The sequence below is a fragment of the Elephas maximus genome, chromosome 10 (genome assembly GCF_024166365.1).
Source record: "Elephas maximus indicus isolate mEleMax1 chromosome 10, mEleMax1 primary haplotype, whole genome shotgun sequence".
Taxonomy (NCBI): Eukaryota; Metazoa; Chordata; class Mammalia; order Proboscidea; family Elephantidae; genus Elephas; species Elephas maximus.
In genome coordinates this window covers 71967614-71995406 of record NC_064828.1, presented here as the reverse complement: position 1 = coordinate 71995406, position 27793 = coordinate 71967614, and the positions used below count along the sequence as shown (strand labels likewise).

Genomic DNA, 27793 nt, shown 5'->3' with positions numbered 1-27793 from the left:
TTAGTTTTATGATACAAAATTTTGCTACTAAAAGGTGATCCTTGGACCAACAGTATCAGCTTGACCTGAGAGCTTATTAGATATGCTCTCTCGGGCCCACCCCAGACCCACTGTATAGAACCTGCATTTCAACAAGATCCTCAGGTGATGCATATGTATATTTGAGACCCAAAGCCCTGATATTATGAACAATTTAATTAATAGCCTAGAAGAACTAGAAAAAATAGCCTAGCTGTCTCAGGGCAGCTACCAGATAGTTTCTATGGAATTTGTTATATAGAAATAGGTGGCCCAGACCTTTCTGAACAATGTTCAAAAGTTCATTTATACTGACCCTCTATCTGTCATACACTGCAGTGTCCTCTGAAGTCTTATGTGATTACACTAATTTGTTATTTATTGATAAATAATTAGTTCTTTAATACACTGAATTCCTCAGAAAGCAAATCTTGTGGCAATGGCTTTTGTACTATTTTTTGTATTAAGGAGTGCCACCCAAAGAGCAGAAGGGCAGGATAAGGAGACAAAAGAAAGGGAAAAGGGAGAGCCAATATGAGATTGCCTTATGATATTGGCCATGCTAAATGTACCATATCGATTACGAGACTGTGCTCCCAAGACACACTGTGGGCTCTTCACAGGACCATCCATCAGTGTGAGAAAAGGGAGAAATATTTATGCATTGGATCCTGTCTACCAACGATCGACTGTCTGCCCAGCCTGCCACACTTCCAGTTTGCACATGCATGGGTGTGGGTTGTCTAAAGAAGTCCCATGGTAGAGGCAGCTGGGTCTTCCTAGGCCGGGAGCCGAGAAGTGCATGGAACAGTCAGGAACCGGGTGCTATCAGTCTGCTCCTGTGTGAAGTTGTTCCAGCCCATAGAAAGCTGATCACCATAGCAGCAGCTGAAACAAGAGAAAAATTGATAAGTGAGATTGAGAGGATCCAAGGTGATGAGTAAGAGGTGTCTGACTAGACCATAATAAAGACAATATTTCAGGAGATGATTTAATTTCTTTATGATTTGAAAAGCCAGTGTCTACAATTATGCTTTCTCAATTAATTGTGTAATATCTCTACTTTTAAGAATGCGTCAGAGATGCTCGGAAATTAAATCTTTTTGAAATAAGTGAATTACATATGAAAATTACACGGATTGATTCTGAAATAGAGTCTCTGAGGAAGAGAACACTTGAGCTGAAAGAAAATAATGAAGCTCTGGGGTAAGTATTTGAAATTTTTTTCATTCAGTATTTGAAATTTTTTTCATTCGGTATTTGAGCTGGAGTGGAGTGTTGTCCTAGGGGTTTGCCCTCTGATCTGAACTGGTTCAGGGCAGTGGAGAGGTGGAGATCAGTTTTGGAAGGAGATGACCCAGGCTGATATAGTGTTTGTGTTGGCTCCAGAGGCCTGGGGAGGAGAGCAGAGAATCTTCAACCATTGCAGACAGGAGACCTGTGAAATTTCAGAGGCAACCCAGCTCCCCAGCAGCAACTACTATTGGTAAATCACACGTCACCTAGCATGCCACCCCCTAAGGTAGAGGCCTATGGTGATTTTAGTTTTCATGGTAGAATTCAATTTACAAACCACCACCACCAAAGCAAGAAATCTTGTTGGCTGTTGTACTGTAAGGTCCCTGGGTGGCACAATTTGTGCTTGACTACTAACCTAAAGGTTGGCAGTTCAAACTTAACCAGCGGCACTGTGGAAGAAAGGCCTACTGATCGGTTTCCATAAAGATTACAGCCAAGAAAACCCTATGAAACAATTCTACTCTGTAACACATTGGGTCACCAGGAGTTGGAATCGCCTGGATGGCAGAGTTTGGCTTTTTGGATTTTATTGTATTGTAAATATAGTCTCAGATCAGAAATATATTATATCTAGCTTAGTTCCTTATAGATATTCTGTCACCTCCATCAGCCTGAGACCAGAACTAGATGGTGCCGGCTACCACCAATGATTGCCCTGACAGGGAACACAACAGAGAATCCCTGATGGAGCAGGAGAAAAGTGGGATACAGACCTCAAATTCTAGTAAAAGACCAGACTTAATGGCCTGACTGAGACCGGAGGGATCCCAGAGGTCATGGCCTCCAGATTCTCTGTTAGCCCAAAACTAAAACCATTCCTGAGGCCAACTCTTCAAACATAGACTGGAGTATAAGACATAAAATGACAGTGGTGAGGAGTATGCTTCTTAGCTCAAGTAGACACATGAGACTATGTGGGCAGCTCCTGTTTGGAGGCAAGATGAGAGGGCAGAGGGGAACAGGAGCTGACTGAATGGACACAGGAAATACAGGGTGGAGAGAAGGAGTATGCTGTCACATTGTGGGGAGAGCAGCTAGGGTTACATAATAATGTGTGTGTAAGTTTTTGTATGAGAAACTGACTTGAATTGTAAACTTTCACTTAAAGCACACACACAAAAAAAAGATTCTGTCACAGTCTACTGAAGGGCTGAGGATGGGTTTGGTTCCCAAGAGAGGATCCCATATTTTATCTGTGATTAAATGAAACAATGTATGTGACCACCAGTAGCCAGGATATGAACTGTTAGTTTCCTTCTCTTCATGCCTGAGCTGTGTTGCCTTAGGCTGCCACTCTACCCCTGTGGGCCTCATTTTCTCCATCTGTAAAATGGGGATCACAACTCTTCACTTACCCAGCTCATGAGAGGAAGAGAGAAATTCTGAAAGAAAGGAAGAAAAAACAAACCCTGAAGAATAACTCAGAGAGCACTGTGAGCAAATTTGCAAGGCTGACATAAATATCAGAATGTTGGTTTGCCAGAGTGAGAAATGTTCAAAGAACCCGTAGTGTAGTTCTCTCGTCATAAGAAAAAAAACCTTCCTGGGAAGTTAAAATATAATATCACAGAGGGTTGCTTGCCACCCAGGAAATCAAAGCATCAGGAATCCAACAACAGCAAGGCCCAGAGATGCGGTTACCAATATAGGCCCCACAGAGCACTTGTTCTGGGAGACACTGTGTGTAAAAGAAAGTTCATGAACTCATCAGCTTGAAAAATACTGCATACCCTAACCAATGTTGGCGTTTCACATGCACATTTGTGAGTGGTGCATATTAGCCACAGTTGCAGAGACCACTATATAAACTAGACTGTTGGTTTCTAAATTAATAGCAAGAAGATAATACCCAGGCTGGATACGCATATCAGCTCATCAGCACTATCTCACCCCAGTAGACCTGTGATTCTCAAACATAAGCATGCATGAGAAACACTTGGAGGGCTTGTTAGAACAAGCCACACCAGAGTTTCTGATTCAAGTTTGCATGGGGCCTGAAATTTTGCATTTCTAGCAAGTTCCCAGACGATGCTGGTGCTGCTGGCCCTGACCACACTTAGAGAACCCCTTACTCAAGACAAATCTTTATGGAAAGATCACTTGTTGCTTCCACTCTTCTTTCTAGAATTTATAATATACACACACACATATATATATACATAGATAGATAGGGAACTGCCAGAAATTCAAGTCGGATTCAGAAGAGGACATGGAATGAAGGATATCATTGCTGATGATAGATGGACCTTGGCTGAAAGCAGAGAATACCATAAAGATGTTTATCTGTATTTTATTGACTATGCAAAGGCTTGTGGATTACAACAAATTATGGATAACATTGTGAAGAATGGGAATTCCAGTACATTTGATTGTGCTCATGTGGAACCTGTATGTAGACCAAGAGGCAGTCGTTCCAACAGAACAAAGAGATACCTCCTGGTTTAAAATCAGGGAAGGGGTGTGTCAGGGTTGTATCCTTTCACCATACTTATTCAATCTGTATGCTAAGCAAATAATACGAGAAGCTGAACTATATGAAGAAGAATGAAGCATCAGGATTGGAAGAGGATTCATTGACAACCTGTGATATGCAAATGACACAACCTTGCTTGCTGAAAGTGAAGAGGACTTGAAGTACTTACTGATGACGATCAAAGACTACAGCCTTCTATAATGAATTACACCTCAACATAAAGGAAACAAAAATCCTCACAACTGGACCAATAATCAACATCATGATAAATGGAGAAAATATTGATGTTGTCAAGGATTTCATTTTACTTGGATCTACAATCAACGCCCATGGAAGCAGCAGTCAAGAAATCAAACAACACATTGCATTGGGCAAATCTGCTACGAAAGACCTCTATAAACTGTTAAAAAACAAAGATCTCACTTTGAGGACTAAGGTGTACCTGACCCAAGCCGTGGTATTTTTAATCACCTCATATGCATGCGAAAGCTAGATAATGAATAAAGAAGACCGAAGAAGAATTGATGCCTTTGAATTGTGGTGTTGGTGAAGAACACTGAATAAACCATGGACTGCCAGAAGGAACAAGTCTGTGTTGGAAGAAGTACAGCCAGAATGCTCCTTAGAAGTGAGGATGGTGAGACTTCATCTCACGTTCTTTGGATATGTTATTAAGAGGGACCAGTCCCTGGAGAAGGACATCATGCTTGGTAAGGTAGAGGGGTCAGCGAGAAGGGGAAGACCCTCAATGAAATGGATTGACACAGTAGCTGCAGCAATGGGCTCAGACATAACAATGATTGTGTGAATGGTACAGGACCAAGCAGTGTTTTATTGTATTGTACATAGGGTTGCTATGAGTCAGAACTGACTCAATGGCACCGAACAACAACACATATATAAGCATGTGGGCATCTTAATTGATGCCTTTGAATTATGGTGTTGGCAAAGAATATTGTGGTGATCACAACTCCTCTCTTGGACAGTCATTGAAAGCTGGATTCATTCCAGCTATTTGGATGTGTTTTCCTTAGGTTCCACACGCAGTCTGTGATGCTCTCTAGTTTCCAATCAGCGTAATACACCTAATTAGGTTTTTTAATTTATTTTGGTTTTTTAATGCTTCCCTGAGGTGACGTTAAGTTGATCCTCAGGCTGATTCATTCTTAAAAGGCTTCCTCTCCTGGACCCACAAAGCACCCACTACCTGACCCCCTCATTCAGCCTCTATCTCAGGCTTCTGTCTCTCTCCTTTTTTTTTCAGTGGAGACCAATTGTTGTACTTTTGATGGCCACTTGCAAGCTTTTAAGACCCCAGGTGCTAGGCAGTGAACTAGGAGGTAGAATAGAAGCACTAAACATGCTGTTAGGCCAGTTAACTGGGATGTCCCATGAAACCATGACCCTCAACCTCCAAACCAAGGAACCAAATCCCATGAGGTGTTTGGTTGTACATAAACAGCCTTAGCAGCTACTTATTTTTGTTGTTGTCGTTGTAAATATATCACACAACTTTTGCCGATTCAGCTTTGGGCCCTGCTGCCTGGGGGTGCTGTGGGGAGGCAGCTAAATGAATCGGGGAACAGGCTGGTTCTCCACTGGGAGCCTGGCCACCCCTGCCTCCTTTCCCACACCCACCGATCACTACGACTTTGCTGAGAACTGGGAGGCCTCATGACAGACTGGCTGCTTAGATGCCCTGGTGTGACTCTCCCCGTCCTAGACGACCTCCTCCATGAGTACATCCCCAGAAGACCCCTCTCCTGGGCCCACACTGCTAGGCCAGGACTTGCTGGCAGCTGGGGACAGGAGAAGCCCTTTGCCATAGCCTCTGACCCATCCCCCAGCCACTGCCTCATGGAGCCATGAAGCAGGGTGTGGCAGCCCTCTTCAGAGCTGCAGGCTGCCCAGGTATGAAGCTATACATGCTCGGGACCAGAACAGACCATCCCCAGGCTGCAAGCTGAGGCCTCCTCCTCCCTCCACTGCCTTTTTCAACTGTCTTTTCTCTGTTCCTCCCAGACGGACCCACCAGGCACTGGGGCCCATGTATTCTTGCTCCCCATGCCCTGGGAGAGGTGCCTCTCATATTAAAGGTAGGAAACAAATCACGGGCGTCTTTTTATTGTATTTCTGTTGTGGCTTCAACTTCTGTAAACTAAACTCACCAGCAACCTGTTTCTATTCCTCTGGGCCTTCACACACGATCACTGGAATGAAACAGTCTAACCCTGGACACTAGGAAATGGAAAAATGCCTTTATATTGTGGAGGCTTTAAAAAGGAAAATATAGAAATGGCACCAGATGTCCGTTCTCCAAATATATATATATGTGTGTATATATATATATATATATATATATATATATATATATATATATATATATATATATATATATATATATAAAGCCACCAAAACCCACTGCCGTCCAGTCGATTCTGACTCATAGCGACCCTACAGGACAGAGTAGAACTGCCCCATAGAGTTTCCAAGGAGCGCCTGGTTAGCAGCTGTATTAACCACTATGCCACCAGGGTTTCCATATATATATATTTATTATATATTTGTTGTTGTTGTTAACCCTGAGGTATATATTTCTCATGATCTTAGAGTTTTCCTCATGATGAGTATGGCCAATAGTATATGTGTGAGGTTGTCTCCTCTGGAACCCAGATTTGGCTGTGGCTGGGAGAAGATAAGAGGGTTCACGCTGGCTTTCAAGTATCCTCTGAACTGTGAAGATGGACTCAGCCCCCTTAGAGTGCGCCTTCCTCCCCTAACTTCTGTCATCAGAGTAAGGCTAGCTTTCTCCTGTGCCCCCTACATCAGAAGTTGGCTAGAGGTGCCGTGGGATGTTTATCTTCCTTTGGTTTAACTACTTTACGTTAGGATGATAAGACAGATAGGGCAATACTATGTATCAAAACACTTATCTGGCCAGATCCCATTAACCTAGTCAAAACTATTTTTTGAATCATTGTAATTGTATACTTTAAACCAAAATACCCCATAGTTACTATCTGAACCCTACCATGGTCCTTGGGAATGGGTGGGGAGAGGCAGGGCCATGCGATATTTTTGCAGTGGAAAGCAATTGCAAGGTTGACACTTGTTTTGTGTTTCCTTCTGTCCTCATCTCAACCAAGTTTAGACAATGACATGCACAACTATAGAGTAGGTATCCTTTACAATTTCTCGCTTTAAGGTGATTTCTCTCACCAAAAAGACTAAATTTCTTTCCTACCAGCCATATTTTTTCATGCCATGAATGATTATTTCCTCCTAGTAAAAAGCAAGAGGGATTAATGAAGCAGCATGAAAAGTTTATCGTGTCACTCAATCACATGATGGAAAAAAAAGCCGCTGCCACTATTTACATAAATGATACTTATACCAAGATAAGCTTGGAGAAAGAAGAAATCGAATTGCAAAATAAATGCCTTGAAGAGGCAAGGGAGAAAATGGAAAAAGATAGAGAAGAATATTTGTTAAGAAAAAAAAAACTGAGTATACAGGTAAATGGCAGGATTTATTTTTTAAAAGATGCAGAACTGAACAAAACATGGAACTGGAAATGGGAAATAATGTATTTGTCCAGAAGGCTTGCAGGTGCTCTCTGCAGTATCTTCTGTGAGCATAGGGATTGGGAGAGAGCTGGTGACTCAAGGGCACTTGGAGCCTCTTGAGGGAGACATTTGTTGTGTAGCTGCATCTCAGGCCATGGAAAAGAATATAAGTGACAGGATTTGTAACTTTGGGGTGGGCCCCTTGCTCAGATGCAGCCCTATAAGAACAAGGAATTTGCCTCCATCTCATCTGGATCCCTTGACAGTTCTAAGACTGTCTCTATGAGGAGGACCAGGGCATTCAGAGTTTCCAGCCCCACCAGAGCCTACTGCTCCTACCAGGTGAATCTGCAAGGGGAGAAGTCTGTAGACGGTAGAGGGCTGGGAAGAGCCCAGGGCCCCAAAGAGAAAAGGATGTTTTGAGACCAGCAACTTTGTGACAGTGAAGTGGGGACAGGAGAATGGTTGGGTGACTACTCCATCCTGTTCTGCCCCTGTGGGGGTAGAGAGGCAGAGAAGGCTGGGTTATCTACTATGCCATGTTAATTAAAACTCACTATCAGAGTGGCTTATGATTGTTCCCTCTTTGTTCTGCTTTCAGTTGCCCCATGAGAGGGAGGGCTGTCTCAATATTAGATGTTTTCAGCAGCAATTTCCTCCCTCTGCAGTGAAGGCCTAGCTCATGATAAGAATTGATGCTGAGCTCCTGATGGTGCCCTCTCGATGGGTGCAATTGGCATAATCTCAGATTATAAATGTAGGAAGTCAGACTGGGCTCACAACCCTGATATATTAAAAAAAAGAAAGTTTATTAAATTGTTTTTCTTGTGTTTTATTTGAAATTTAAAGGAATAAAACCTGGTAGTGAATGATATTTCGTTCATATGGCAATTGATTCCATGACAAACCTTTGGCTATGTATACTTCCAATCAAGTCTGAGCTTCTTTATCATTACGAGTGCCTACCTCTTCAGAAATAATTTTACACTAAAGCCACTTATTGTTTTTTGTTTGTTTTTTCTGTGTGTAGATAACCTGCCCAGTCCTATTCATTTTTATAACAGGCATGTTGTGAAGTAGCTGGCAAGGTGCTTTTAGATGCTAATAACAAGCCTTGATTCAACCTGATTTAAATAGTAGGGGCATTTATTATCTCACACAGTAGGAATTTCAGAGATGGGACAGCCTCCAGGAATAGTGAATTCTCCTCCATCATTCATCCTAAGGCTAGTTTCCTTTATGGTCACAAGATATCTACAAACAACAATAGGACTATTTGCTTCCTAATTCAAGGAGCGAAAGGAAAACCTTTCTCCAACCATGGACTCTAAGTCCTCCTCCGCTGTGTCTGATCAGGCCAGGTGGAGACAAACATCAACCCCTGGAACAATAATGTATCCCAAGGAAATGCCATGTGCCAGTTGGCTTAAACCAACTGAGGTAGATGAATATTAAGCAGTCACCACCACTGTTCACTAAAGGCAGATGGTAGCCCATGCTCACAGCCTGTTAATTCCATTGACTTCCTATGAGAAAGGAAAAACTATTACTGATGTCAGAGAGCCTTCACCTGTAAGATCTCCCTTTCACACAAACAAAATGCTTTTTGCCAATATTATTCCTATAATTGCAAGTCTTCAGGAGAAGATGTAGACCAAAGCATGAACACAGAATTCCAATTTTCAATAAAATTTATTGATCACAAAGTTTCTTTCATATGCATCTGTCCCCTGGTACATAGGTCATTGACAATGATCACATTCATTGAGATTAGCCACTTCTGGTGAAAAGCCAACCAGATGTATGTCTTCACAGCTGTGTGACAGAGTTGAATATGCTCTTTCAGGCCTTACTACTTAGTTACTTTGTTCTTGATCATTCATTTTGCCAGGCAAATCCAGGATGTGTTTAATTTTGACAGGAGGGAGTCTTACTTCACTAGCATCTGACCAGTGATCAGAATATGTTTGGTCTTGGTAAAATGGTAAAAAGTTGCTCAAAATTGTGAGGTGCCCTTTCTTCAGTTATTTTGTGGACTCTGCCTTTAGTCTGTTTTGTTTCCCATTAAAAATGTGAATTTAGTTTTCCAGACAATTCTTCATTGCTTCTGTTTTGACTCTCCTGATCTGCTGTTGTTATGGTCGTTCGTTGCCACTGAGTCAGTCTCAACCCATGGCAACCCCATGTGTTCAGAACAGGACTGCACCATAGAGCTTTCAAGGCCATGACCTTTCAAAAGCAGATCGCCAGGCCTATCTTCTGGGTAGGTTCGAATCTACTAGCATACTGTAAATCTGGAAGCCATTGCTATGATGCTTTACTAGTCAATAGCTGTGATGGCAATTGCTTTTACGTTGTTGTTGTTAGGTGCCGTCGAGTTCATTCTGACTCAGCAACCCTGTGTACAGCAGAATGAAACACTGCCTGGTCCTGTGCCATCCTCGTGATCGTTGTCGTGCTCGAGCCCATTGTTGCAGCCACTGTGTCAGCCCATCTTGTTGAGGGTCTTCTTCTTTTTCTATGACCCTTTACTTTTATTTTGTTATTACTGGTTATTATTATTACTGTTCTTATAAGTTTACTATTTCATATTTTTAATTATGGTTTGGCCCTTTGAAGACCACTCTTTTTCCTATAATGTTGCGAAACAAGCAAAGCCTGTTTTTTTATTGTTTTTGATTTACTTAGATTGAATGGGTTTCAGAAAAGATCTTTTGACAAAAAATATGTTTCCTAAACTTTGTTGTGCCAATAGGGTTTTGATTGATTTATTATGTTTATTACTATAGATTGATGAATTAAAAAAAGCCCATGAACGTAAAAGATTGGAGACTTTTTCGAAGAAGAAAGAATTGAATAAATTAACTATAGAAATGTCAAAACTGAAACAAACAGTTACTAGCAGCACAGTGGTAAGAAAGAATAAAATATTCTCTCAAGCCTGACTTGGGCACCTCTAGATATAATGTCTTAAATAATTGGTAGCACGTGTTTTAGTCATCTCCATGCCATTTTGGGAGAATGTTTTTGGCATGCCAATATTTTCTAACAGTTTCTTTAAAGTATTATGGTATAGTTGTGTTTTTTTCTCCTCCAGGAACATGGTGTAAAGAAAGAAGTTTAGAATCTTTTAGGTACAAATTTCATTGATGGGACAAAACACTATGAAAATGTTGATAAAAAAAATGCATACAGAACCAGCCAAAGATATTGATATTCAGAACACTTCCATGAGATTGCTTTATTTTACATAACAAAAAATGACCTGAATCCTTAATTTTATGTGTTTGAGAATAGAACAGAGTTTAGGTTTTTCACTTATACTAGAAAGGAAAAACCCAAACCTGTTGCCGCGGAGTCAATTCTGACTCACAGTGACCCTATAGGACAGAGTACAACTGCCTTCGCAGGGTTTCCAAGGAGTGGCCGGTGGATTTGAACTGCCGAACTTTTGGTTAATAGCTGAACTCTTAACTACCGCATCACGAGGGCTCCCTACTTAGACTAGTTACAGTAAAATTAATACGGAAAAAGAACCATTTGTCTATTTAAATTACAAAATACTTAAGTGTTCTGAACTTCTGTTAAAAAAAAAAAAAGTGATAACCTGTATTGAATGCCACCACTGTGATGAGTACTTTGTGAGGATTATCCTTATTTTAAAGATGAGAAAACTAAATCTTACGGAGTTGAATGTAATTGAAATAGTTAATGTTAATATGACTTCTACGTTAACTAAAACAGAGCTGTTAATCTTCTACCACAATTAGTTGAATTAATGTGTTCTTATCGTATTTCTTTTATGTATAAAACTATATGGTAAAATAATATTGAAATATCAAGTTTCTTATCAGGATGCTTATTTAATCTCATTATACTTTATATAAAAAAAATTTTTTTTGAGGGGGTTAATTTCATTATACTTTATATGGAGGGGGTTCTGATCATTTTAATTACAATATATTGTGACATCCAATTACAAATCAGTACTAGTAAAATAAAAAATTTCCCTCAGATATGTGCATGTAAGAAGATCATTGTAATTCTGTTTTAAAATTTCAACAGTGTAGGGTCAGGCTAGGGTTAGGAGATCATATAGAGATTATATAAAACATATTTTACCTGCATGCCCAAGCGCATACCTCCAGTTTTAGCCCTATTCTGTGTCTAAGACATGATAAATGAAGCATCCCACCAACCTAGCTTCGGAAAATGGAATATATGTTCCTGAACCTGCACGCCAAAGATCTCCAAGGCCAAATGAGGCAAGGCTTGAAGGTGACAGGCATGAACTCACCTCAAAACGTCCTTCTCTACCTCCCACAATCCGGCCTGCACCCCTCCCTTACTGCTTGCAGGGGCATATCTGCAGAAAATAATGCCTATAGCCACTAGTTTTAAATTGTCGAATGGTCTCTCAGAGCTGGGAGTGGAAACTGCAATGGCCAATAGAAACTGCTCATTAGCCTCCTCCTCAAGCGGCACCCAGGGCACCTGCCCTACCAGCCACATCTTAGTTACTTCTGAACTAGCCAACGATGTTTAAAGCACAGACTTGAACCCACAGACCTGGCCTCAAATCTTGGCTCAACCAACCTGGAGTTTCTTCACCTTTGAAACAGAGTAATATTGTCTGCTTCAATGGGTTTTTGTGGGGATCAAGTGAGGTCATGCCTACGGGGCTTATACTTGGTTAAGGTTGTTGTTACCATTGTTATTATTGTTACAGTAAAACCTGTGAAAGCTGGAGCCTGTGTAAGGTGGAAACCTGTCAGAGAAGGAAAACTCAAATATTTCCAACTATTTTTTTTACCTGTAATAGAGAGTGATAGAAAAGTGGTAAGACTGTACCCTGTCAAAGATGGAAAATTCACAAGACCAGGGAAAACAAGACAGTCCTGTCAAGTTCCAGCTCTCACAGGTTTCACTGTATTATTGGCTGAGATTAGAAAGCAGCATTGTGTGCCTATGGGCTGAGGGAAATTCACACAGAATTTCAGATGAATCTTCACATGGTATCATTAATTTGGAAGACTTTGCAGCCAGGTCAAGTTGATGTTGGTAGAAAAGAGTAATGATACGTGATTCTCAAGCCAGCCTGCATGTCTGAGGCAGGGAGTGTTGAGGGCTTGTGATAATAGAAGTCAGGCCTGATGGGCCTTAAGCATCTAGAATCCTGATGATTTATCAGAGGCCTTTCACCGTTCTGGGATTTCAGACCCCAAATGTAAATATTGTTAACTCTGGAACTATCAATGGCCCAGATGTTTAGTCATATGCTTCAGAGAAAAAAATAGTTTGGGGTAGCTTCCACTCACTTCTCCCACCTGGCATGTCTGGGGCACCGTTATGCTTCCCACGGGTGTTTGATCCCACAGTATATTCAGGGTTACCAAACAAACAAACAAACAAACAAACTCACTGCCATCGAGTAGGTTCTGCCACATAACAACCCTATAGCACAGAGTAGAACTGCCTCATAAGTTTTCCAAGGAGGGGCTGGTGGATTTGAACTGCTGACCTTTTGGTTAGCAGTCAAACACTTAACCACTGTACCACCAGGGCTCCATATTCAGGGTGAGGTGGCATTAAATAATCTGTCCATGTTAACTCTAAGTGTGACAGAAGAGGCATATGAGAGGAACCTTCCCTTGGATCAACCTCTCTCTCCACTCCATCTTCCCTCACAAGCTGGAATACACACCCAAGGCCCTGACATGTTTGATTTCACTCTTCTTTATCCCAAAACTGCATTGTAGCCTCTCCTGTCCAGTCTGCACACCTTGCTAGCCACTGCTGCGAGCCATGCACTCCACACAGTTCAACAAGAGTCCCTTGTACAGGCGCTCAGCCGAGGTCAAGAATCAAATAGAAAGAAGGTACAGCTCTGCAGCTAAATTGAGGAATTTATGGGGCTTTCTATCGGCCTGATTCTGGAAGACCTGAAGGAAGGAATTATACACACTCATGAACAAGCTGCAGCCAGGCTGGACCCCAAGATCAACCACTCCGTGCAGAATTGGCACCAGCTGGAAAACCTCTCCAATGTCCTCAAGGCCATAGTCAGCTATGTCACAAACCCCATGGACCTAGGCCAACAATCTCTGTGAGAGTGGGAACATGACCTAGATGCAAGTGTCTCTTCTTGCCCTAGTGGGGAAGGCCAAGACAAAGGGCTTGCAGAGCAGCGTGGACATTAGCATCAAATACTCAAAGAAGCAAGAGCAGAACTTTGATAATGCCATCATGAAGGTGGGCTAGTGTGTCATCAGGCCCCACATGGACACCCACAAATACGCCAGGCAGTAGGGTATGATAGGCATGAGATGACATCTCTATGACCCTAAGAACAACATTCTGCTTCCGATGGACCATTCAGCCATCAGCTTCCAGTTGGGCATTAACAAATGTACAAGTCAGGTGGGCATGAAGGCTTCAGGGATGCAACTGGCACTAAGCTGGGCACTGACAAGTGTCACAATTCCTCCATGTCCCTGCAGATGGGCTACACACAGGGCACCAACCCAAGTCTTTGGCCTGGGTTAGCAGATATACGACCCCAAGTACTGCCCGCAAGGCCCAGCAGCCTACAGGGCTCTAGCAGGCACCAGCAACTGACTGACCAGTTGCGGGAGGCTCCTGAGTTTTCCCTCTACTACCAGGAGGAAGCTACTGACGTGTTGTAAATGGTTTCTTCCCGCATCACCTCCCTGTCTGGGTTTTTGTGTTTTTGTATGATATTGTCTTATTTTTTTAACATCTGTGAGTGCTGCCAGCTGAGAGTTTGTGAGCAGCTGGGTGGGAGCAGACCAGGAGTGGGGGTGGGGGGGTGTTGTCTCTAACTCCCTTGATTCCTTAGCAGGCATGAACGACCAGGCTGAGGGCAAGAAGGGCAAAGCTTATATCCAGTTGTGTGTGAGATGGGGTCCCTGCCAGGGCACATCCAGGCAGCAGATTTCCCAGCAGGCTTTAGCCTGAGCTGTGTAGGGGAGGAAAGAGACCTGGGAGGTGGGGGAGGAAGGAGACAATGAGGACAGCTGGGGGTGGGTGGGGAGAGAGACAATGAGGACCAGCTTGGGAGGGGAGGGAGACAATGAGGACCAGCTTGGGAGGGGAGGGAGACAATGAGGACCAGCTGGGGTGGGGGCTGGGGGGTGTGGGGAAAGACCAGCTCAGAGTGGTTTCTGGTTGCATCTCCCTCTCTTGCCTTTTCTCTGCTCATCAGTTTGTGGTTTCTGTGACCACAGAGGCATCAGATGGTTTTTAGAGAAAGAAAAAAACATTTGTTTTTCCGAGGGAAGGAGATGGGGGTGGGGTGGGGGGAGTAATGGGAAATAGGTCCCCTGGAGAGGGTCAGGTCACAGTCCTAGGATATTTTTGGCATTGTAAGAGACCAGATTTCCCCAGGACCCTCAGACCACCAATCTTGACCCCTCCCAGGAGCCTAGTGTTAGGAGTGGTTGAGGCAAAGCCAGACACCCACCCCTGCCCACCCTCTCAGACCTTCAGTTGGTTTTAAAGGTCACTCACTATATAGCCCCCAGCTCTGCTCCTCTTCCTGTAACCAGCTAGACTACCCCACCCCCTACCTTTTCCCCCCTACCAAAAACTGCACAGGGTCCCCACCCAGAGACCTTCCTGGGCACCAGGCCCCACCATGAGCCTCAGGACTGTGAGATAATGTGAAATACTGATTGTGGACCAAAAGCTGTAAAAACTTTTTTTAGGGGAAAAAACCTACACTGTAAAAATGTCTGTTTGACCATGAATTTTCTCCATATACATTTCCTACTTTCAAATCAAGCTATAACCTTTTCACAGTGTCCAATTTTTCCATTCCCTAAAGATAATTGAAAAGAAAGAAAATTTTTTCCAACATGAACATAACTACCAATTAAGGCAAAAGACCCAATTTGTTTTAATTTTGTTAAAATACTATTCTAGCATTTTGAAGATGATTATGAGAATATGGATTTATTTTATTTTTTATTGTTGTAAATGTATACACACACACACACATGTTGTTGTTAGGTGCTGTCTAGTTGGTTCTGACTCAAAGTGACCCTATGCAGAATAGAATGAAACACTGCCCCGTCCACCCCGTCCTCAGAATTGTTGTTATGTTTGAGCCCATCTTTGCAGCCACTGTGTCACTTCAGCTCCTTCAGGGTCTTCCTCTATTTTGCTGACCTTCTACTTTACTAAGCATGACGTACTTCTCCAGGGACTGGTCCCTCCTAATAACATGTCCACAGCACATGAGATGAGGTCTCACCATCCTCACTTCTAAGGAGCCTTCTGGCTGTACTTCTTGCAAGACAGATTTGTTTTCTTCTTCTGGCAGTCCATGGTATATTAAATATTCTTCACCAACACTGTAATTCAAAAGTATCAATTCTTGTTTGGTTTTCCTTATTCATTGTCCAGCTTTCACATGGATATGAGGCAATTGAAAATACCATGGCTTGGGTCAGGTGCACCTTAGTCCTCAAAGTGACACCTTTGCATTTTAACACTTTTAAAAGGTCTTTTGCAGATTTGCCCAATGCAATATGTTGTTTGATTTCTTGACTGCTGCTTCCATGGACATTGATTGTGGATCCAAGTAAAATTAAATCCCTGGCAACTTCAATATTTTCTCCCTTTGTCATGATGTTTCTGATTGGTCCAGTTGTGAGCATTTTTGTTTTCTTTATGTTGAGGTGTAATCCATACTGAAGGCTATAGTCTTTAATCTTCCTCAGTAAGTGCTTCAAGTCTTCTTCACTTTCAGCAAGCAAGGTTGTATCATCTGCATCTTGCAGGTTGTTCATGAGTCTTCCTCCAATCCTGATGCCATGTGCTTCTTTATATAGTCCAGCTTCTCGGATTATGTGCTCAGCATACAGATTGAATAAATTTGGTGAAAGGATACAACACTGACATATGCCTTTGCTAATTTTAAACTGCAGTATCTACTTGATCTGTTCGAATGACTGCCTATTGTTCTATGTACAGGTTTTGCATAAGCACAATTAAGTGTTCTGGAATGCCCATTCTTCTCAGTGTTCTCCATAATTTGTTATGATCCACATAGTCGAATGTCTTTGCATAGTCAATAAAACAGAGGTAAACATCTTTCTGCTATTCTCTGCTTTCAGCCAAGATCCATCTGACATCAGCAATGATGTCCCTCGTTCTACATTCTCTTCTGAATCTGGCTAGAATTTCTGGCAGTTCCCTGTCAATGTACTGCTGCAACCACTTTTGAAGGATTTTGAGCAAAATTTTACTTGTGTGTGATATTAATGATATTGTTCTATAATTTCTGCATTCTGTTGGATCACCTTTCTTTGGAATGGGCACAAATATGGAAGTCTTCCAGTCAGTTGGCCAGGTAGCTGTCTTCCAAATTTCTTGGCATAGACAAGTGACTGCTTCTAGCACCGCATCTGTTTGTTGAGCTGTCTCAATTGGTATCCCTTCAATTCCAAGAGCCTTGTTTTTCTCCAATGTCTTCAGTGCAGCTTAGACTTCTTCCTTCAGTACCGTCAGTTCTTGATCGTATGCTATCTCCTGAAATGATTGAACGTTGACCAATTCTTTTTAGTATAATGGCTCTGTGTATTTACTTCCATCTTCTTTTGATGCTTCCTATATTCAACGTTTTCCCCGTAGAATCCCTCAATACCGCAACTAAAGGCTTGAATTTTCTCTTCAATTCTTTCAGCTTGAGAAATGCCAAGTGCGTTTTTCCCTTTTGGTTTTTTAACTGTAGGTCTTTGCAAATTTTGTCATAATACCTTGCTTTGTCTTCTCTGGCCACCCTTTGAAATCTTCTGTTTGGCTCCTTTACTTCATTTCTTCCTTCCTCCCTTCTTTCCTTTAGCTATTCTACACTCAAGAGCAAGTTTCAGAGTCTCTTCTGATATCCATTTCGGTCTTGTCTTTCTTTTCTGTCTTTTTAATGACCTCTTGCTTTCTTTGAGTATGATGTCCTTCATGTCATTCCACAACTCGTCTGGTCTGTGGTCTTTAGTGTTTAATGGGTCAAATCTGTTCTTGAGATGGTCTCTAAATTCAGGCGGAATATACTCAAGGTCATATTTTGGCTCTCAATGACTTATTCCTATTTTTTTGAACTTGTCGATTTTGCAGTTGGCCCCTGGCTTTGTTCTGACCGATGATGTTGAGCTTTTCCATCGTCTCTTTCCACAGATGTAGTCAATTTGATTCCTGTGTATTCCATCTGGCAAGATCCACGTGTACAGTTGCCACTTATGTTGTTGAAAAAAGTTATTTGCAATGAAGAAGTCATTGATCTTGCAAAATTCTATTGTGTGATCTCCATTGTCATTTCTATCATCAAGGCCATATTTTCCAACTACTGAACCTTCGTCCTCAACTTTCACATTTCAATCACCAGTAATTTTCAATGCATCTTGATTGCTTGTTTGTTCAATTGCAGATTGCAGAAATTGGTAAAAATCTTCAATTTCCTCATCTTTGGCATTACTGATTGGTGCATAAGTTTGAATAATGGTTGTATTAACTGGTCTTCCTTGTAGGCGTATGGATAATATCCTACCCTGACAGTGTTATATTTCAGGATAGATCTTGCAATGTTCTTTTTGGCAATGAATGCAACGCCATTCCTCTTCAAGTTTGTTATTCCTTGCATAGTAGACCATGTAATTGTCTGATTGAAAATAGCCAATACCAATCCATTTCTGCTCACTAATGCCTAAGATATCAACATTTATGTATTCCATTTTCATTTTTTACTTTTAATTGTCCTAGATTCATACTTTGTACATTCCACTTTCCTATTATTAATGGATGTTTGCAGCTGCTTTTTCTCATTTTGAGTCATGCCACATCAACAAATGAATGTCCAGAAAGCTTGACTCCATCCACATCATTAAAGTTGGCTCTACTCTGAGGAGGCAGCTCTTCCGCAGTCATATTTTGAGTGCCTTCCAACCTGAGGGGCTCATCTTCCAGCACCATATCAGACAATATTCTGCTGCTATTCATAAAGTTTTCACTGGCCAATTTTCAAAAGTAGACTGCGAAGTCCTTCTTCCTAGTCTTCTTAGTCTGGAAGCTCAGCTGAAATTTGTCCACCATGGGTGACTGCTAGTATTTGAAATACCAGTGGCATAGGTTCCAGCATCACAGCAACATGTAAGCCACCACAGTATGACAAACTGAAACATATGGGCATACACACACACTCACATATATGTATGTATGTATGCATATAACACAACATTTGCCATTTAAAGAGTTTTCATATGTACAGTTTAGTGACACTAACTACACTAATCATGTCATGCAACCATCACCAATGTTATTGCCAAATTTTCCATTACCATAAACAGAAACTCAATGCTTCCTCAACAATGACCCCGATTTCCCCTTCCCTCCTATCCCTGGTAACAACTAATCAACTTCGATCTCTGTTCATTTGCCTATTTTTAACTCGTAGTAGTTTTTTATATATTCTGGATGTTAAAACCTTACCTTATATATCATTCCCAAATTTTTTCTACCAGTCTGGAGGTTGTCTTTTCACTTTGCTGATAAAGTCCACTGATGTACAAATGTTTTTAATTTTGATGAGGTCCCATTTTTCTATTTTGTCTTTTGTTACTTGTATTTTTGGTGTTATAGCTAAGACTCCATTGTTGAAGACTACCGAATTTTTTATGCAAATAATGCATGCCTTCTATGTTTGCCACCTGCACTCTCACCCTGCAAGATATTTTCCTAAATGCTACTATGCCAATTTTTTTTTACAAGGTGCTGTAAAAAAAAAATTTAGCATAGCATGCTTAACGAAAATACCTTGCAGGGAGAGGGCACGATTGGCAAACAAACGAAGAAGACATGCATTATTTGTGTAAAAATACAGTATTCTTTCTCCATTAGATGGACTTAGCACCCTTGTTGAAGATGAATTGACCACAGATGTATGTGCTTATCTCTGGACTCTCAATTCTATTCCATTGTTCTGTATGTCTATAATTATACTACTACCAGGCTGTTTTGATTACTGTAGCTTTATAATATATTTTGACATTGAGAACTGCAAATCTTCCTACTCTCTTTCAAGTTTGTTTTGACTATTCGAGGTCCTTTGTAGTTTCATATAAATTTGAAGATTGGCTTTTCTGTTTATGCAAAGAAAGCTATTGGAATTATGATTGGTATTGCATTGAATCTATAGATTGCCTTGGATTTATTTAACTTTTAAAAACATTAGACAATAAAGTGAACTCATGTCTTGAAAGGTTCTTTTCTAGTTTCCAGATTCTCACTGCCATATTTGGTCCTTCCCCCCCACAAAAATTTATTATGTTGGGTGGTTTCTGATGATTTCAGAATGAAGAAACAATTACAATGTAATTTTTCTACTAAAGGACAACTCCAATATAAAAGTTGAGCACAGTATAAATATTTAGTGGAATTGAGCTGCTGTCAAGAACTATTTAGTGGTTACTGGATGTCGTATTTTTTTTAATTTTTCAATAGGTTCTAAGTGATCACAGTTTAGAGATAGCACAACTACATGAATCAATAAAGGAATGGGAAACAAAGGTAGAAGAATTGAAGAAAGTCTGTAAGATATTGGAGGATAAAATGTAAGTGTGATACTTTATTTTTACTGAAGCATTTCTAGATGTTAATATTCTGTTTAAGTTTTTAAAAACCTTTCCTTAATAAATCCGTTGCCGTCGAGTCACTTCCGACTCATAGCGACCATACAGGGCAAAGTAGAACTGCCCCATAGAGTTTCCAAGGAGCGCCTCGTGGATTTGAACTGCCGACCTTTTGGTTAGCAGCTGTAGCTTTTAATCACTATGCCACCAGGGTTTCCCTAATAGGAGATGAAAATTATATTCTCTTAATTTACTAAATTATTATATGATCACCTTTTCATTTTAAACTTTACCAGTCTTTCAGAGGAAGGAGCCCTGGTAGCACAGAGGTTAAGTACGCAGCTGCTAACGAAAAGGTCAGCATTTTGAGCTCACCAGCTGCTCCACAGTTGAAGGATGTGGCATTCTGCTTCTGTAAAGATTTACAGCCTTGGAAACCCTACGGGGCGGTTCTAGTCTAGCCTATAGGGTCACTGTGAGTTGAAATTGAGTTTGTTTTTTGGTTTTTCAGGTGATCAAGAGAAAATATGGAGGATTATATAGTCAGTAATTGAAATGAATAAATAATGTACTTATTCATCAATTCAAAAGTGTAAAAGAATTTTTTTTTAATTTTAGGAAAATACGAATAAGTATGTTGCTTGAGGATTTGTAGACTGGAAATTTCTGATGTTATAAGTAAATGTGGCTTTGCTGGAAAATACTTCCTAATATGACTCTGTTTTGGCTTCTTCGTTATAGACATTTTTTTGAGAATCATAAGGAAAAACTAAATGATATATCTGGTTATGAAAAAGATGAATTCCTGCAGAAGATAAAACAGGTAGAAAGACAGAAATGATGATTTTTGGATTATAATTAGAATTTATTTTAAATATAGCTGAGAAGTGTGAAACTTTCCAAAAGTAGGTTTTTTAATTGGCTAATAATGGTCATGATCATTTGTAGTAATTGATTTAAATTTTTATTCCCTCTCAAAGTACTTTAAGTGTATGAAAGAGCAAAGGTTGTCCATGTGAAGATGAATTGTTTTTTGATAAATTTTCATGTGGGTATGGTAGTTTTCATTAGGAATATCCATGACTAATGGACATTTTCTATGTGAATTACTGTAAATTTAGGACCTTCTTTCTGCTGTGTGGCCCCTGTGAAGTATAGCAACATGCTCTGTACTTAATCATGTTAGTAAGGTATTTGAGTCAGATTTAGCCCCCAGGAGAATTCTCTAGACATTTTTTAGACTTAGATTAAAGGAAATATCATAAATAAGTAATCACGGATGTAAACCAGGGTTTAGCCACAAGATATTCAGATAAGCATTCGTTATGATAGGGGACAATTGGGGGATACCATTACAGCCCCTCAAAAAAGGACCTTGGTTAAATAATAGTATTGTGCACCGTATATTATTGAGTGACAAACACCAAATGATAAAACAGTATGTATGATAGGAATACACACCCATACAAATACACACGCACATCTTATCCAGTTGAGATTCTCCTGGGTCCTTGTGTGGAAGGTGAAACGTCCTTGGTGTCCCCTTTTCGCCTCAGATACACATACTTAACTTCAATATTCCTGACTTCTAGTGTCAGGTACTCTCTGCCTTATTCCTGTACCTCTGTTCTGTCCCTAAGTCCACAAGGGGGTAAAACTCATACCTTTCACTGGTTTCTAGGAGAAATTTAATAACACTAAGCATTTCATGATCTACTGCAAATTTTTCTGGAAATTTCAATGATCACGTGGAAAAATCCAGCTGCAAAGCCCAAAGCCTCCCTACTGACCTCCTTTCCTTTCTTTCTCGGTTCCTCGTCCATTTTCTTGCTCAAGGATATATTACGACTCCACGTCCAAATTCTTCCCTCTCTCTTAGAAAGCATAGCTCCTCCCTTCCTCTGAGGCCTAGAGCCACATCCTGAGGCTCAGCAGGGCCATCAAAGGTAGTTGTCTCCCAGAGAATGATTTGTACCAATTCAATATCTTTCTGTTTTTGGTTTTGGAATCTGCCAGCATTAGGAATAACTTCCCTTCTGGCCTAAGCCTCCTCTGATTCTTTTAATTGCAAGGAGATAGAAGGTGCAAGATATCAAAAGACAGAAACTGAATAAGGTTGGCTTTAAATTGTCTTCCGTTGTCTAGGCAGAGTTTTTTACTTACCATTTACTCTCTGTTGTAGGAATGGTTAGGCAGCTTTCACTTCAAAGTTCTATAGCTTTCAGCCATAATGACTATCTGAACAGTTCAGGACCCCTAAGCTAGCATGGCTGACTTGATCAAAGAGGCAAATGTAAAGGGCTGCCTTCAATATGCAACTTTTAGCCAAGCTCAATAGGTACAACTTAGTGACCATTTCAAAGGGGCAGGGTTTTGACTCATTATTTCCACTATGGCAGGTACTATGGGCTCTTGGTGACATCCAGTCATATTCTCACGAGTCACTGGGCAATTTCAATGATGACATTAAATCCCTTTCTAACTTTTAAAAGACTTTCTATTGTGAAATATTACTCAAGTACGGAACAGCATATGTACTCTAAATGTATGGTATTTATGTACATATCTATCTCACTCTGTGCTTGGACTTTTCACTCTGTTAATAGTGTCTTTTGCTGAATGTAATTTACTAACTTTGATGAAGTCCACTTTATTTTAATTATTGTATACTTCAATTGATAATTTTATTTGGTACCTTTTCACATCTGTTATGTCACTCTTTATTGCTACCAATTCCCTGCCATATCAATAAATGTCCTCAGGGCAAAAGATATTTTGAGGGTTTCTCCTAGAATTAGGCCTAATAATTCCTCATTATCTTGTTAGTTTTTCAATACTTTTAAGATTTTTTTTAATTCAACTGTTCTAGTGGCCCTCACCCTATCCAGTGTACCATTTGTACTATACCTAACTTTCTTACTTAATTTGAATCAATTCAATGGAGGCATCCAAGCACAAAATTCTTACCTCATTCAGAACACTGATGAGTACCATTTTTTGTCCTCAAGTAGAAATATTTAACGCAAAGCAAGCATAATACCTAATCAATGTGATTTTGAGCAAGAGCTCCTGTTCATGTTATATTTTCCCCCTAGTGTTTTTCATGTCCTGGGAGAAGCTCACACAGAGCTTGTTGAATATTATAATTTATTAATCCCATTTCTTACTGCAATTTGGATTATTGCTCAATAGTTTTATATCAACGTTTACTACCTTTCTACACTTTTGTCATAACAACTTATAGCCAAGGCCCCAAAATGTGCAGTTGTATATTTGATATAAAATTAAATAATTCAGTATTCATGGCATATTTGCTGTATACTCAACAATATACCCAGTGCTACAGAGAGCTGCCCACCTGACCCTGACTTACCTCAAAGGAACTGTGAAGCAAGTCCTCTTATTCAATATTTTTGTTTTTCTCTAGATGGCTGAAAAACTGAACAAAGGTCGTTCAGAGAATAAAGAGCTACGAGAGAAACTAACTACTCTTGCCAGACAATTTAAGATCGTCCTAGGTGAAGAGGATGAGATGTTTTTTAGGAAAAGAAAAATCCATGATGAGTATGTTTCTCCCCATGAGCCGTATATGTAAATCAACACGCTATAGTTAGGGAGTGCTTTCCTTACTATTCGCGGTGGTGACCTAGTTGGAAAATCTACTGATAACAATGAAATATTCTTTCCCCGACAATAAATAAACATTCCCCTAATTTTTTTTTAATGGGCCCCTATAGGCACAAAGCTTTCCTCATCTGAATCAGATCAAATCTATTAACCAAATGCATTATTTTTGCTTCCAAATCAGATTGTTGAAAGAATAATTACTGCTTTTACTTGTTGTCATTTAATCTTCATAAATTGGTAATAGTTCCAGGTCAACTTAAATGGAATAAAGAAAATTTGACCAGAATAAGGAAAACCAGATTTGAAAGGCAATGAAAAATGTAATTCACCAAATGTGAATTACACTTAATATGATGGCTATTACTATGTTGTTAAGTACTTGAAGTCCTCCCCAAAACAGATTCAGCATAATTACATTCACATACTTGTTAGGAACTGAATTGTGTCCCCCAAAAGTATGTGTTGTAAATCCTAACCTCTTTGTCAGGGGTATAATCCCATTTGGGTATGAATTGTCTTTGTGATCTTAAGGAGACAAAATTAGTATAGGCTGTGTCTTGAGTCAATCTCTTTTGAGATATAAAGATTAAACAAGCAAACGAGTGAGCAGAGATGGGCAAGATAGATGCCAAGGCACATGGAGGTCTCCAAGGAACTAGAAAGCAGAAGCTGAAGAGACAAGGACCTCCCTCCAGAGCCTGTAGAGAGAGAAAGCCTCCCCCTAGAATTTGGACTTCTAGCCTCCTAAACTATGAGAAAATAAATTTCTGTTTGTTAAAGTTACCCACTGGTGGTATTTCCATTATAGCAGCATTAGATATTCAAGACAATACTCATTCACTTTATTCAACAAATACTGAGGCGCTCATGAAAGTGTCTGGTTTTATGCGCAGGGAGGTAGAGGAAGAACACCAGATTTTTAAAACACAACCATTCTCTGCTATCCTGGAACTTGTTGTCTGCAGAAATGATATCGCGATGTCCTTAGACTTAGACTATTTATATTTAACTATCAAATTTTATCATAATTATATTTAAGGATTATATATTTATTGACATTATTCTTTGAAATCTCCATGATTCCACTCTCCTCAAGCATTTTACCATATTCTCTTTCCCCTACACTCAGCTAGTATTTACCTACTTCTTAGAACCTATAGAAACTCTTAGGTGGGAATTTCGATTTTGAATTTAAACCTCTAGTGTAAGACTTTAATCATTTGTCTTGATTATTGTTTCCTGATTTGGGTAACAAATGTTACATTCTCAGATTGCATCTTAGCAATCTTTTATATGATCTTATAACATAATTCTTGTTAACTTCCCCCAGGGATTCGATTAGCAGTAATTATTGCATTTCCACATTCCCACCAATGGAAACCTATCTTTTCAGACTGGTCTCTTTGCCTCTGGCCAGATGACTTCCTGAAATCTCAAATCATCACTGCTCTCCACTAACAAGATACCAAGGCCTCTCTGCCCCAAGATCCAGCATAGCCTTCCTTCAGAGCCTCGGATCCCACAAGCATTTAATCAATAAACTGGACTTAGTAGGGTACAAGAAGGAGAAGTTATTTTTCTACTGCTGCCCTTTTATCCCTCTCTACCACAGGTAGATCTCATAGTTTCTCTAGAAAGTCTCATGGGGACAAGGAGTATTTTCCCAGGAACTAAAAAAGTCCAGAGATATATAATCTATACATAGATTATAGATATATAAATATAATACCAAAACTTCAAATTCTGATCAATCTTAAAACCTTTCTACTCCTTTAGCTCAGGCATCCCTAAGGCTGGGAAACCTGCAGTGGAAAAGGGGACCATGGTTGTCTTTTTTATCTCACACTGCTTCCTCCCACAATCCCAATATTCTGGCTCCAGTTTAGGACCCTCCTAGTTTAGAGGGATGGGTCACTGGGTGGTAAAAACAGCTTGTGCTCAACTGTTTGTAGTTTGAACCCACCCGGTGGCACTGCGGAAGTAAGGCCTGGTGATCTGCTTCCATAAAGATTACAGCCAAGAAAACCCAGTAGAGCACAATTCATGGTAGCCATGAATCTAAATCAACTAGACAATAGGTTTGGTTTCGTTTGGGTTAGAGGGCAGATAGGAGATAGTGAGGGAGGAATGATGAAGGACAGAAAGGGAAATGGTTTCCACTTCTACCTCTATGTTGCTGACATCACAATTGATAGATTCAGCAAAATGCTTTCCATATGGACTCTAGACAAATATGTTGGATTGCTCACCACTTCATTATTTGGAAGGTGCGGTAGGCAGAATAATGTCTCACCCCTCCACCGCAAAAAGATGTCACACCCTAATCCCTGGAACCTGTGAATGTAATAATACATCACGTTGTTATATGGCACAATTGACTTTAAGTTAGGGAGGTGATCCAGATAGGCTGGTCTAATCACACGAGAATTTAAAAGCAGGGCGTTTTCTCCAGCTAAAGAGGAGAACAGAAGGAAAAGTAAGAAAGATTCAAAGCTTGAGAAGGACTTGACCCCTATTCCTGGCTTGAAAGTGGAAGGAGCAACATGGAAAATGTGGGAAGAAAATGAATTGTGCCAACAAGCAAGCAAGCTGGGAAAGGGACCCTGAACCCCAGATAGCAGTCATCGCCTGGCCTACACCTTGATTTTGGCCTTGTGAGCTCTTGGGCAGAGAACCCATTTGAGCCATGCTGTACCTGGGCTTCTAACTCCTGAAAACTGTGAAATAATCAATCAGTGTTGCTTTAAGCCACTCATAATTTGTTATATAGCAATAGAACACTAATACGGCAGATATTCCACAGATATCTTTGAGAAGTCTTCCCTAAAACTCCCTATGCTGAATGAGGTACTCATTTGGAATTTTTTTTTTTTTTAATTTTGGCATATAAAACATGGCACTGTAATCGTACACCCACTAAATTGTATCTTCTGCAATTCAAAAACTGCGATTGAGTGCTTAGCACCAAGGTGCTCTATAAATGTGTGGTGTTTATAAACATTTCTAAAGCAGATCTTCCCATCTTTCATCAGAAACTGGCTGTACCCCGTCTCCCTATCTCGGAGAATGGTTCTGTCATTGACACAGTCCCCTAACCCAGAGACTGGGAAATTCTTCCAGGAAATCCCCTTTTGCCACCCATTGGACTCCATTCAGTCACCAAGCTTATCAATTCCACTTCCCGAATATCTCTGAGATACATCATATCCTCCTCTCCTACTCCGTTCTTTTCAGCCCTTTCAGCCACTCTGGTTTGATACGCTTCTCAAATGTTCTTCTGCCTTCTGCCTTATCACCCCTAACTCATCCTCCTGCCTCCCACCAGAATAGTCCTCCTAAAACATCCCTCTGATGCCATTCCTCTTTATTGTAATCCACCAGGTACAACACCCTTTCTCCCACTGGGCTACGAAGAGATAAAGGCAGTCACTCTGTTTTACCATCAGTATAACCCCAGGACATGCCCATTTACCAGGGTTTGCTCAGTGAATATTACAGAATAAAATCTTGCAAGAGTCAAGAGAAAAATCTCTGATCAGCAAGTCAATTAAAGAAGGACTTATCAACGGAGAAAACTGTTCTCGAGCAGGGAGACACCTCTCTGAAGAGATGAGCTTGTCATGTTACAATTTTGATCAGTTTATAAACAGTACAAACTGTTAGGGGGCTTCCCAAAAAGAAAATTTGAAATGATTGGTTGTCATTCACTTAATTGGCTGTAGGGGGCAATCTAAAAGTGAGGCTTTAGTTCGGATTGGTTTATTAAGTTTGTGTGTCTATGTTCTATAGGCTAATTATGGCTTATCTCATTATTTGCAATTAGGTGCTTTCTAACCTTGCAATTTAAAAATTCTTAGCATAACTTTCCCCAGGACTGTCTTTATCATGAGTTTTTAGTTTCTGGGAAGGGTTAAATCTTTATCAGAGTTTCTGGAAAGAGTTAAGACTATCACAAGTTTCTGGGAAGGGTTAAGTCTAATGTCAAACAGCTGCGTTTACCAGAAGTTCTCAGTTTCTTTTAACATAAGCGTAAAATTATATAATAATCTATTACTGCACTGACTTAATCCTTACAAACAGGCGAGATAGGTATTGTGATCACCATTTTACAGGCACATCCACAGGTGAAGTTTCTTATCCAAAGTCACACTGCTAGTAAGAGGGAG

At 40.3% G+C, this 27793-nt stretch overlaps 1 protein-coding gene across 1 annotated transcript in view; it reads left to right on the top strand.

The window, feature by feature from the left end:
- Window positions 1–27793, top strand: part of CCDC175 (coiled-coil domain containing 175) — an 88727-nt gene that overhangs the window by 12691 nt on the left and 48243 nt on the right. The window contains exons 4-9 of the mRNA XM_049897877.1: window positions 1089–1224; window positions 7077–7305; window positions 10146–10268; window positions 19873–19982; window positions 20742–20823; window positions 23428–23564. Of these exons, the coding sequence (XP_049753834.1) occupies window positions 1089–1224; window positions 7077–7305; window positions 10146–10268; window positions 19873–19982; window positions 20742–20823; window positions 23428–23564 (817 nt within the window). The remainder of the gene's footprint in view (window positions 1–1088; window positions 1225–7076; window positions 7306–10145; window positions 10269–19872; window positions 19983–20741; window positions 20824–23427; window positions 23565–27793) is intronic.